Source organism: Bombyx mandarina, chromosome 18, assembly GCF_030267445.1.
Source record: "Bombyx mandarina strain Sakado chromosome 18, ASM3026744v2".
Taxonomy (NCBI): Eukaryota; Metazoa; Arthropoda; class Insecta; order Lepidoptera; family Bombycidae; genus Bombyx; species Bombyx mandarina.
In genome coordinates, this window is record NC_143224.1 from 11,140,948 (window position 1) to 11,154,637 (window position 13,690).

General features: G+C 36.6%; 1 protein-coding gene across 3 annotated transcripts in view; it reads left to right on the plus strand.

The window, feature by feature from the left end:
- The window catches only part of LOC114253583 (uncharacterized), a 122,969-nt gene extending 114,502 nt beyond the window's left edge, over positions 1–8,467 (plus strand). For 2 of the 3 annotated variants that reach the window (XM_089735041.1, XM_089735040.1), the window contains exon 3: positions 5,354–8,467. In XM_089735041.1, the coding sequence (XP_089591167.1) occupies positions 5,355–5,834 (480 nt within the window). In that variant the 5' untranslated portion in view covers position 5,354 and the 3' untranslated portion in view covers positions 5,835–8,467. Of the gene's footprint in view, positions 1–4,665; positions 4,932–5,353 lie in introns of those variants that run through there. The other variant, XM_028188517.2, reaches the window with a different exon arrangement.
- Positions 8,468–13,690: the final 5,223 nt, after the last annotated feature.

Below are 13,690 nucleotides of genomic sequence, written 5' to 3' on the forward strand. Positions count from 1 at the left end.
CTTAGTGCCAAGGCAGAGTTTAATCACAATCTGATTAATAGCCTAAGAATGCAGAGAAGACAAACACAAAGAAACACAAAATTTTATTCAAATAGATTTGTTTGCTATATCTGTTCTTGTCACCTACAATGTACGGATGGCTTATGTAAATGTTTTTAAGATATTCACTGCATAGTTTCGTAAATTTTATTTTCCACACGTAATTTTACATATTCGCTCACAGTTTCGGTTCTACAGCATTCAGAGTTTGATCCTACAGATAGATTTAAAACAAACTTAGTGGACGTTTCTTGAACTCTTAGGACTTCGTTCGTTTCTTACGAAAAATGTAGATCATGTATTGTCAGTTTTTTTTTAATATATTTTTTTATTGCCCTTGCAGGCAGACGAGCATACGGCCCACCTGATGGTGAGTGGTTACCGTCGCCCATGGACTTCAGCAATGCCAGGGGCAGAGCCAAACAGCTGCCTACCAAGTTCGTTCGCTTCACCGTGATTTAATTAAGTTTCGTTTAGATCTTTAAAAAAAACACGTTAAAATTCCTTAATATATTTTTGGTGTGACGAAAGAGACAACTACACTCAGGTCAGTCAGTTTTAAAAAAAAAAAAGTTAAACTCCTCTTTGCCTAGTAATTAGAATATGGTGCGAGATGAAAACATGTAATTTTAAATCTATTCCAATAGCAATAAAGAACGATTCGAAAATAAATACAATACAAACTAATAGACACACTTTCGCCTACACAATGTGTCGTCACTATCCCTAAGTGCGAAAGAGAGCGTCGGATCTCGCTCTTCTGTCTCGCACCAACACCTGCGCTTGACTGATACCCAAGGGTTTTCGTTAAATTTTTTTCCGATGTGAAAAGCAATTTCCTTTAAAATTCGCAAGCGAATCAAAGCGATAGAGATTTGCTTTGAAATGTAAACGATTATGTTGTCAATATTAGTTTATTTATTCAACAAAATGCAACATTTTTATTGTAGTAACAATAAAACATTATTTTAGGATAGGATAGGATGTAGGTAAAAGTCATTATCTGAATTTAAACGGCTTGTCACTTGGTGATGTCCATGGGCGACGTCATTCAACATCAGACAGGCATTAGGCATATATCGTAAATTATAACTACATCTCATAAATCAGACTTGAACAAACTCAATAGTGGAAAGATCAAATAATATTCTCGCAAAGTTCAGATTTGACAAATCACACGAAGAAAAGGGCCAAACAGCAACATTCTTTATAAATAGGCGTCATAAATGTATATATTAAAGAGACACTGTGTTGCTATTTTTAATTAACGCCAAGGTCATAACAATTTATTTACATGTGTCTAAAGTTACACATATTAAAATGAATGCAAAGGGTTTTGAGGTCATCGGTGACATCTTCATGCCTTAGGCTGCGGGAAGTGAAAACACGCTGATTCACAAAATGTACCTACCAAAATCAGAATATACAAATGAAAAATATGATAATTTACACATAATTAATAGTATAGTTTTACGTAATTAAAGTTAAATATTAGTTAACATAACAGTTTGACGTCAGAAAAACTTATAATATGACCAAATATTAAAATAAATTTTCCTTGTACATAACTAAATTATAGATATCGAAAACTGCTATACTTCTACTAATCTTCTACAAACAGGATTCAGACGATAATTATCGATTAATTAATATTAGAATCGATACTGAGAGAACACTGAAAATCAGATATCTTCAGCACTAACCGAGTTAGGTCATAGATAAACTGTAATGGTATTAAAAAAGATAAAAAGCATTCCACTGTCTCAAATAAATTAGTGAAATACTCTACTAGGCTTAAATTATTATTTTTATTGCTTAGATAGGTGGACGAGTTCACAGCCCACCTGGCGTTAAGTGGTTACTGGAGCCCATAGACATCTACAACGTAAATGCGCCACCCGCCTTGAGATATATGTTCTAAGGTCTCAGTATAGTTATAACGGCTGCCTCACCCTTCAAACCGAAATGCATTACTGCTTCACGGCAGAAATAGGCGGGGTGGTGTTAGTTACCCGTGCGGATTCACAAGAGGTCTTACCACTAGTAAACAAGAGTTCCTACCACCAGTAACAAGAGGTCCAACCACCAGTAAATTAGTGTTAAATACACTGTTATTTAAGTCATTTTAAAATAGATTTTTACAGTGGTTAATAATTACTGAGTTACCCGCTGGAAACCCAAATATATTACTCGAATATCCTAATTTAATATTTAAGCTACGCGATGCGAAATAAATCAGCTTCCCCAGTTTACCGCCCGACTTTAATTTAGTAATCATAGCTCGTGCAGGAAAATAAATAAGAAAAAACGGGAACACATTATCGTCACACACAGATGCTGTCGCAATTTTAATTAAATATCTTAAATTGAAAACCCCACGATTCGGTACGTATTCGATCGTGTTTTCCTTAAAGGCACCAGCAATGCAATAGTAACACCTCTATTGAATAGATATATCAAAAGTATCTTTGATAGTACTTAATTTTTATGTGGGAAAATACATTTTTTTTATTACTTTGATGGGTGGACGAGCTCACAACCCACCTGGTGTTAAGTGGTTACTGGAGCCCATAGACATCTACAACGTAAATGCGCCACCCGCCTTGAGATATAAGTTCTAAGACCTCAGTATAGTTACAACGGCTGCCCCACCCTTCAAACCGAAACGCATTATTGCTTCACGGCAGAAACAGGCAGGGCGGCGGTACCTACCCGCGCGGACTCACAAGAGGTCCTATCACCAGTAAACTGTTTTTCGAAACATTTGGATTTGGAGCTTCGTATTTACAGCTGAAGCGGTCACATTGTATTGTGTGCACGTTAAGTCTATCAGTCAGAGAGGCCTACAAAAAAGTCCCCTATGCGATGACATTCTCGGCATATAGTCCGATTGGTTGGACGGAGTGGGACAGAAGAAAGTGCAGGTAGACGCCCAAGCGAGATTTATTAGATCGTAACTTGTGGGGTAGCAAGTAACTAGGGTTGCTACCTTTTTTTGGAAATAAATACATTGGTTATTATAGGTAGAAAAAAAAGTACACAGTATTAAAATAAATTATAATTTATTTTTTATTATTATTATGTTTAAATACATATTTTTTTATAATATTACAACTGAACAAATTAAACCAGAAATAAGTTCTGTTCAGAAATATTTGTTAAAAAAAGAGTGCTTAGTTGATGTGGTGTTGGCGAGTGGCGACATCGATTGAACAATCGATGTATTGCGCTTAACAAAAAAATACATATATGACTAAACTTCTCCAAATCCTAAAAAAACCAAATCATGCCAAATAAAGTATTTTCGTGTACTTTATTGCTCACATAAAGTAGTATAGAGTACAGTTACCCGAAATAACGTACAATACTTTATTATAAAGTACGGGTGGCAACCCTACAAGCAACACCCAGCCCGGCACGTTCAACTCAAAAACACATTTAAATATACACGAAAACGACTGCTTATCTATCACGTCTGTGAAGACGCAGCTTTTGAATGTGACAGTTGTTAACCTTTGTCGTGTTTTATTTGTAATTACGAACTATAAATAAGACATTGATTACACGATAAAATACGACATTAAAAGATAATGTACCTTTAAGGAGGTAGGTAAATATTATTCACATCGAAAATTAGCAATATTACCCAGTTACTTTTGAATAGTTATTCAATCATTTAAATATGTTTTGGACGGTTTAGAGAATCATCAACAAAAAAAAAACTTCTCACGTAACCCCTATATTTTCAGTAATCAAACATTTAATACAGGATAGAATTCAAAAGGAAGCAAACAGCTATTTCGAAACAAAAACACGTGCTTACTAATGTATTTTCGATAATAAGATTGTGAAGGTGCGTTCTCGGCAAAAAGTCCACTTTTTATGATTTGTTGCTCTATCCACTTTAGATTTTCCTTTGCAGGGGCGAAGTTCTCCGTTTTCGGGTAATAGATATTTCAGAGCTTAATTTCTATTTAATTTTTTTACTCTTTTTTTTTCGTTTTTTCTAACAAACTTGAGAATAAAACTTAATTACATAACTTTATGTTGTTAGACGCGATTTTTTATTGAGAGTACTTATAGGAGGAAAAATGTTACGAGGAAATTTATGAACGCTAAAAAATATATTCAAATGTTTTTTTTTTTTGTTTTTGGTTCAGAATCTTACAAAACTTATTATTTCGAGAATGTTGTCTTTGATAAAACTTTACGCATACTATAACACAAGCAACTGCAAAGGTCGCGGCGCATTGTTAAACCTGTAGTGTCCTCTAAAATCTTGTTATCTCGAAGAATGGGCACTTGTGAAAGAGCTTTTCGGACCACTCAAACACCGCGTTATGAGAAAACCTAGACATCCTCATTAGTCATTTAAATGTTATGTAATAAACGTATTATGAACAAACAAATACCCAAGACAACGGGAATGCCCCAGGTTTTTGTTATTAACTTGATAAGTCCTTAGTTGAGGCTGTTGTTGTTTGTCGGAGTCTTTGTCTGGCGAACAAATTAACAGCAACGGGTGACTGGTCAGCGGGCCGCGTCTAAAATGACGGATTTCACTACGTCATTCGTTTCCTCTCCACGTACGTAGTTGTACATGACGCAATTGGCTTTTTCAATGTCTTATCTACAGCGAGGTATGTTGTCATTCGGCGGGTGTACATCGAGTTGCGCGGACGCCGTTCACCGCCTGATGTATTTTCGAATCGCTTCTGTCTTTTTACTTTTTACACAACCGAGGACATAGTGACGAGTCGCGCGTCGGTGCAGTGCCAGTGTTGTGAATTTAGCGATTTTAGCTGACGCTCGAAAAGTTAATAAGGTCGCCGCGTATCGATTATAATGTTTATGTCAGGATTCTTCATCATAACGCCTGATTTATCTTTCAGGTGGGTGTTCATAAAACGATACTTCAAGGTGCTATAACGTTCACTGTTTATCGGTCGGCACTTCGACAAGTAAATCTGCGTTTGATGTTATTGCGGACGTAGATCGGATCATAACTAGTTGCGAACCCGATCTGCCAGTTCGGGCTTCGATGCATTGTTCTCAGCTTGACCTACTGCGTGCCATTATAAAATAATTAGGCCGTCTCCTTGGATTAATCGCGTTGTATCTCCGTTTAAATAATAATAAAACATATTTATAAATTAACTACGTCTCGGGAAAATGAAGCGTTATGTAGTCCATCGACTCTCATCGATCGAATCGTCTCCGCGGTACCGTGCTGTTCGTGTGTTCTAATTTTGTACCCAATATAAAGATTTACGAATCGCTAATAGACGCTAATGTGCTCGTGTATTTGTTACAGAATGACGCCGCAAGAGGAGCGGGAGAGCGCGCGCGGGGTCGAGATCGCCGACGCCTTCGAAGACGACATGTTCGGTCCACCGCGGACGGAGCCAGCCGCCCGGCCCAAGTTGTCCATGATCTCGGCGCGACTACGAGCGAACGAAGAACGCAAACGAGTCATCGAGATCTGCTCTCAAAAGTTGGAGAACATCGAAGATCCGGCTCGTGATCTGCGCAGGTCCGTCTGTATCAACAACACCTACTGCAGGTTGAGCGAGGAGGCGCGCAGAGAGAAGGAAGCGAGGCGAAGGCGCGCACGGGAGGAGTGCGATGACTCGTGGGTAGGGAAAAGGGCCAGAAGAGCCGTAGAAGACGAGTGTCTGGCGCTACTAGACGCGATTCCTGAGCTCGGCGATGCTAACCTGGGGTGCGCTCAGCTGGCGCGGCAGGACGTGTCGCTGCAGCTGCCGCCGGGCCTGCTCACCGTGCTCGACTCATGACCGCGCCGCGCTGCGAACCTGCACGCCCCCATGTGCTGTGAGCGCGCCGAATGAGACCAGCGGCTCTCCACGCTGAACGCGATTACTCGGACTCTTAGTACGTTTCGTACAGACGTTTAGTCAATTCTTTATTGTTCAAAAAGAGTACTTACTATGTTGGCGTGTTTTTTATTTTATGACTAGTGAAAGTTGCTCAGGCGCTGCCGACGTGCGCGGTCCAATTAGTGTTCAACGATTTTTTTTTTTATCGAAGGAACTTTGACTAGTTGAAACCGCAAAAAGGCAATCGAGAAATGTCGCCTCGAGAGGAGAGGACTTTCAGCGTTGATTGGAGATGTTTTAGATATAAGGAAAATTTATTATGTTATATTATTGTACTGTAAAGAAGTAGAGTTAAGTGATAGTGCAAAAAAACGACTGGGAACGGTTGCGATGACAGATGATTCCTCGCATTACTTTATTTTAAATCGTCCGCGTTGTCTTGTGACGCCTCGTGTGAGACCATTAGAACTGGTTTTAGGAGAGTAAAAGTTGATACTTGCAGTGGGTCAAATCGGCGTAATGTTCACTTTGAAAATGCTGCGTTCTAACTCTTATTATTGTGACAAAGAAGAGAAAAAAAAATCAAAGTATTACTAATTCGGTACATCACTTTAGCTGTCAATAATCAGTACATAATTTAGTTTGAGCTGAACGTGTTTTGAAAAGAACAATGAGAGCACAGACTTGCTTAACTTCGTGCGTAACACATACACTCGAGCAATTTAAATTCTTTACAAACACAAAGGCAAATTATTAGAACTGGTTAGTCGATGGGGCGGTGGTTTCCTTATCAAACACTTGGCGTGTGTCACCAGCTTTGTGTGATTCGGTCCACGTTTGGCCAACCATTGGACGTTCGGGATATTTGATGCAAACGTGCCTCTAACAAATACTGCATTTGGTTTTCAAAATTTTATTACGTGTTCGTTTTTTTTTGTTTTGTTTTAATGTTACCTTTTGAGTGCTTACCTCAAGCATTGTTACCTCTATTATTATTATTATAAAATTAATTTACAATACATAAATCAAACTCATTACGGCTATCAGGTTGTCTTTTCTAAATGTTTTTTTTTTATGTTTTTTTCGTTAATGAATAATTAATTTCAAATTTAATTCATTGTGATTTATAATTTAGTTTGGAATTTAATCAAAGTTTGTGAGCATCACATTGTATGCAAAGAGCCTACTTATCAGATGGTTGTGCAATAACTAGAGCGATTGGACGTTTGACTGTGCAATTGACTTGTGCCGAGTTCCATTTCTTTAGGAATCTTAATTGTTGCAAAATATATCGGTTGTAGCCCGATTCGCCCCCTCTGAATAGTAAATAGGTGGCTGGATTCGCGCGGCGGGGGGCGCGTTCGGGGGGCGCGGGCCCTGAGGGGGTGGTGCGCGGGGCGGGGGCGCGGTCAGGCGGGGGCTCTCGGCGGCTAGGGGGATGGGTTTTGCACCGTTCTCAGCACTCCTGTGATATTAGCCTAGCCTGTGTGTCGTATTCGTGCTAGTTTCCCCAACCAACTTGTTTGGACATTGTGCTTGTAAAAAAACGCTTTGGACGAAAATTATTCCATTTTCTATTGGCCATTACGGATGGAGTTTTAATAGTTTAAACGTTAGTAGAGAGATTACCTCGTATGTTGATGTGAGGCGTAGATAATTTGTTCTTATTTGATCGATTTGTATTTAACGTTGAGTAATTACTAATGTATTGTATGATAAAATTTAAATTAAGCGCTTGTGCACACGGCTGTCGTCTATCAGACGTTGACATTAAGAAATGTGAAATTTATGAGCTATAAGATGTTACTTAGTATTCGTTCATTAGTTGTTTACAAGAAACGGAATTACAACCAAAAGTATTTTACAAAAATTGATATAATAAAATAAATAAAAAAAAATTAAATTAAAAAAACGCACATAAATGTAATATTTAAGTAGTTATTTCATTGTAATTTTATTCCCTAGGCAACGTTCGATAAATGTTGATACATATTCGTAAGGTAATACGGACGTTGCTTACGGAATTTCTGTCTGTAGAGATTGTGAGATACATAGTGAATAAATTATATTACCGAGCCTCTAGTTTGAGTTGTATCAAGTACAATATCAAGAGAATTATGATTGTTTACGTCGATCTTAATTAAAATAACGATTAAATCAATGATTTCTTAATTTGTCATTTGAAAATATTTAACAACATTGAAAAACGTTTGAATTGTGACTCGCAAATTAAAATTCTTTTATAACATACTTGTAATATTGTGATGTTTAAAATTTATGTAATAGTATCAAAATTGTAGGAACATTATTTTAAAGAATTCATTCAATTAACTGTAGATAGCTAAATTTACTATCAAATGAAGTCCTTGGCTTAGGTAAAACCCTGCAATTACCAAGATTAATCACAGAAACATTTAATTTAGACTGATTATTTCATTAATTTTTTTTTTTATATTGAAATATAATTGATGTTAGAGGCGAGGTGTATCAGACTAGTAATGTTAATGAAGTGTTTGGAAATGTTATGATAATTTTATTAAATGTGTCTTAAGCTAAGAGATCATTAATAAATATTACATTTAAAAACTGAACTATGTTTGTGTTTTGTGTTCATTTGAGGTCTAAAACAAAACCTTCCATCGTAATGGGAAACCTTGCTTAAAATCTCGAAAATAAAAAAGTGTAATTGAGTTTGCGAGCGATCATGGTAGCATTGTATCCGAGAAGTATCGCATAGATAATACACATTAACTCGCAACAGATTTCCAAATGTTTTAATGTACCTTGACCGATTTAGTAGGTAAAGTTTTATAAAACTACCTTACATAATTAGTCAAGAAGTTCTAGTGAAATGGAACATTTTTTTTTAATAATTTCAAAACTTTAAATAATCAATCGAAAAGGAATGTATCCAGTTTGTTAGATACCTACTGATTCTTTATTACTTTTAAGCTACAAGGCAGTCTAAATAAAAGAATTATCTCGAAACTTACCATTCATTCATCTTTAATTTGCGACAAAAACAAAAATAGGACAGTAATTCAGCAGTACATACGCTTAAAATGTGAAAACACCACGGACATCATGATAATATGCATAGATGACGGACAGGATCCTAAATCAACAAATTCTTTTCTGGAAACTAGTGTTACCATAAGTCTGGTTTGCATATCCAAAATGGGAGTTTTTTTTTAAAACTGCAGATTACTATCGATTCTTTATTGTATCTCATACCGTTGAGTATAGTGAAAAACATGTCAACTAGGCATATGAAACGCTAGTGGACTGGTACTAAACAGAAGGTTGATACTAGAGACTACTAATCAGATGATAGAGTACTGTAATGACTTACAATACAGCCTATTTATATGTTACATGGAAACAACTGAATATAAATTGCCATCATACTGGTTGAAAATATTTTTAACGCCCAAATAAAACTATTTAATCCGGCTAAACAAGGAAATAGGATGTTCCGATGAAATATTATATTAACACACAATTAAATTCGGATTAATACAAGATTTAATTCGAATTTAAAACAAGTCTGGATGATGCGAATATATCGAACTGCCTTGGGTACCCAGCCATCATAGTAATGAAAAGTTTGGCAACTTATCAAAAAGGCTGCAAGAACTGATCCGACCAGATTATTATTTGGAAATACAAATTAAACCGATCCACAATGCCGAGCAAGTAAAATTGTTCAAACTTCACGTCTCGAAGCTAATACGGCATTCACATTGATTGACGCCAAGATAGATTTGACGAGAAACACGAGAAATATCCAGGAGAAATAGTCAAATTCAGACCCGTGTCAACATAGGAACTAATAAACCGTGTGTGCAGCAATAATAGCACTGATGATAGACATCAAAATCCAAATGAAAGTTAAGGAAGTGGTAGTAAAAATCAAAGTAATTGTAAAGGATGCTTAAACGACGAAAGGAAAGATCTTCCACCGAGCGGATGATATTGCTCGGTAGACCGACAGTCCGAATGTGGTTGTTCGGAACTTGTATATATGCAAACTTATCTTGAAAATGTCGTAAGCGAGATTCAGTCATCTGTCGAATATATTGTATGATGGCTACCCGCCACATAATAATGCACAATGGTGCATTTCCGTGGAAATAGATGCAAAATTTACGACACATGGACAATAATCCAAGAGAGCAGAGCAACGAAATATAAATTCTCAGATAGACGATTACCCAACTCATACCAATCACAGATCAACCATGTTTCTTTACAAACATTTTCCTTCCTTCACCGGCTCATTTTCAATTGAATGTTAAATTTCAGGGTCTTCCTTTGATTTAAGATGCTCTGTTGCTCAGAAGCTAATCTTTGATATTAAAGTTTTCAGCCAGTATTATCAAATAGTGGGATATTTATTTTTCGAACTCGATGGTTTTGTTTTACAGATACAGAAAGGCAATATACAAAAATGGCATATCCTTATTATCTTTGCTTAAAAATATTATCCGCATTATTGTATTTTCCTTTGTTGGATACCGTCATGTGACAACCCTGCCAACGATTCCCTTCCATTCCCTTCCGCTTATAATGCATACTAAAAATATACTTCAGTTTTCGATGTTCATGTACTAATATTAATATTAATAATTATGTAAGTTCAGCGGTACACAGAGAAAGAAATTATTGTCTACAAAAACTTTCTTATAGTCATTTTTTAAGAAGGGAATGCTCCTTCAATTTCTTTATCATTCATTAATAACCATAATGAAATATGAGTACATTCTTGAAGAGTGTACCCGAAAAATAAATTTCCGTATTCTAAATTTCTAAATCCAAAGGCCTTTTTTCACAAAATTCATAAAGAATAATTTCACGGTTAATGTAATGAACACACATGGATGAATGTTTCCACACTCAATTTTATTTAACTGTAGGAAAAAGGAACAAATAGCTACAGCCTATTTCAAAAACGTGTTACCACTGTAACTATCAAGCCATACCGGAATGGCATCGTGTATAAAAGTCAAATCCGAAACATTTATAAATTTGCGTTACTATCGAAGTCAGGGCGTATTGTAAGCCCGTCCAGGTAAGTATAATCGTCCTGCCCCTTTCTATCGCTACACAATACTATACAATTGAGACGTCCACCTCGTATCTCAAGGTGAATGGGAGTATCCACGTTATCACATCTATGATCTCAGGTAAAAATATTAGAGCTTCCAAAGAACTCACACTGGTCAGTTTCTTTGTCTAACCTATTTATGCCGCGAAGCAACCCAGTTTGAAATGTATAAAATCGAAAATTAACATGCAATTGAGATTACAAACTGATATTTTAAGGAAGGTTCACATTCTGCATTAGGACGAAACCCCGGTTGTCGCTTCAGAACCAATCGAGCCGACTATTTTTATGACCAGCTTCAAATAAAAACATATTTTATTTGTATATTTAAAAACGACAGGTCTATCTACAGATTAGAAGCGATCGATCGATTAGCCTGTTAGTATATTTCAACTTTCCAAATCCCTGGGCTACATTTTTACATCAATTATTAAAAAAATAGCTTATGCCCTTATGTCAGGATATTTTATTAGGGTAAATACTGTGACCCAGGTAGCACCGAGTAAATCTGCTAGAATAAACACGACAGCGCTTTGGTTGGTTCGTGATTTCGTCTGCTAAACAATTTAAAAGTCGATTGGTAGTTCATGGACCAGGGACCACAAATAACTCTTTATCCCGAGAAAATGCGACGTGTTTCGTTCTTTTTGATTTACAAATTTAACGCAGCTGAAGCCGAGCGCATTCCTAATAGTTCTAACATATGAGTCGTCTATTATCAAAGGCGGCAATCTGTACATTTGGACAAAAAATTTTTATTGATATGTCAATACAGATTTATTTGAATATAATCGTCTCCTTCAAAGAATACGGTTCAAAACCTGCATTAAATAAAGGTTAATAGTTAACCTGTTATTTATCTAAGATGTCGTTCCGAAGAGTTTTGTGACTGCCAATGGAATACAAAGTCAATAATTCGTTTTTCTGATTTACCAATCATTGTCCAAAAGTCAGATTGCCGCCTTTGATAATAGTCGACTCATATAGGGTAAATAGCATGCTTCAATAATAACATATCAGTTAACAATAAAATCTAGAATGAGTCACAACCTAGCTTATAATACAAAGCAGTTTTCTATACATAAAGACAAATGTAATATCACCTACGTTCACCAGACTGATTTTGAATTGCAATATGTCTTATGTTTTTTTTAATTAATTCACATTTAACATTCATTATTATATTATGATGTCAGTTCCATCTATATCTATATATACATATATGCATTTATCAAATATAATACAATTACAAAACTAACAGTTTGTAAATATAAAATACCATATTGTTATGTTTAATAGGTACGTATGCATCAACGCTTTGTAATTATTTTAAATGTATTTTTTTTTAACTACGAACTCTGTGAGTTCATTTGGCAATATCTACTATATTATTACTATTTATTACGATTACCTTATTTTCTAAAGAAGACCTATATATAGTATTATTGTCATAAAAAGCATGATCGTCAATATAAAAAGGTTATAATTTTTGTATATTTGTTAAATGATACTTACAACGAAGTCAAAACAGTAAAACAAGAAAAATGTGTAGAACACAAACAACGCTATATTCTTTAATTATATTAACAACTGTATCCACATTAGGCAAGGTTGTAGGTTAATTGTGCCAACATATGAGTGTGTGGTAGTCTAATATAAGGTAACAAAGCAAAACCATTCGGGGCACAAAAATCCAAACAAACATTATTCAAACAAATTAAAGAATTGTTAAAAAGTTTACAAGTTATAAACACTGATTTACATAAAATTTGGTAATGATTGATTGATGAGCGATTTCATTTACACATAATGGATGTTTAATTGTAATATTTGATTATATTAAAATAATCAATGAGCCCATTATCCTGAACTTTTAGGATTGCTAGTTTCGGTCTATGTATGTATTTGTAGTGTAGTATGTAGTATGTGTTTAGTAGTAGAATGTGTTTAGATAATGTCTCTAGTTCAGAGTGTCTCTTGATATAAGCCTCCTCTAACATCTCCTATTTTATCTATCTCTAGTTAACCCTCCTTCAGTTTGGACGGGCCGGTAAATCTATCTCATCCTCCCACCTTTTTCCCTTACTTTCCTCTATTCCTTTTACCGTCGCAGAATTCCAGTGAGAATAGCGTTGCTCCAGTTTTATTGGTATTTCGTTATATGTTGTTCGTCCGTCTTAACTTGAGCAGGTCTGTCTTTGCAACCAAGTCTCTTACTTTCCTTTCTAATATTTCAAAGACATTTCTTTTTCCTTCCTGTTTTTTTTTTATTTTTTTACTGCCCTTGTAGGCAGACGAGCATACGGCCCACCTGATGGTGAGTGGTTACCGTCGCCCATGGACTTCAACAATGCCAGGGGCAGAGCCACCCTGGGGGACCGGCTCCTTGAGCTATATAATGGCTGCTTGGAGTCGGGACGGTTTCCGTCGCTCTGGCGGACGGGTAGACTTGTGTTGTTGAGGAAGGAGGGGCGCCCGGTGGATACAGCCGCTGGGTATCGTCCTATCGTACTGCTGGACGAGGCGGGAAAATTGCTGGAACGTATTCTGGCTGCCCGCATCGTTCGGCACCTGGTCGGGGTGGGGCCTGACCTGTCGGCGGAGCAGTACGGCTTCCGGGAGGGCCGTTCGACCGTGGATGCAATTCTGCGCGTGCGGTCCCTCTCGGACGAGGCCGTTTCTCGGGGTGGGGTGGCGCTGGCGGTGT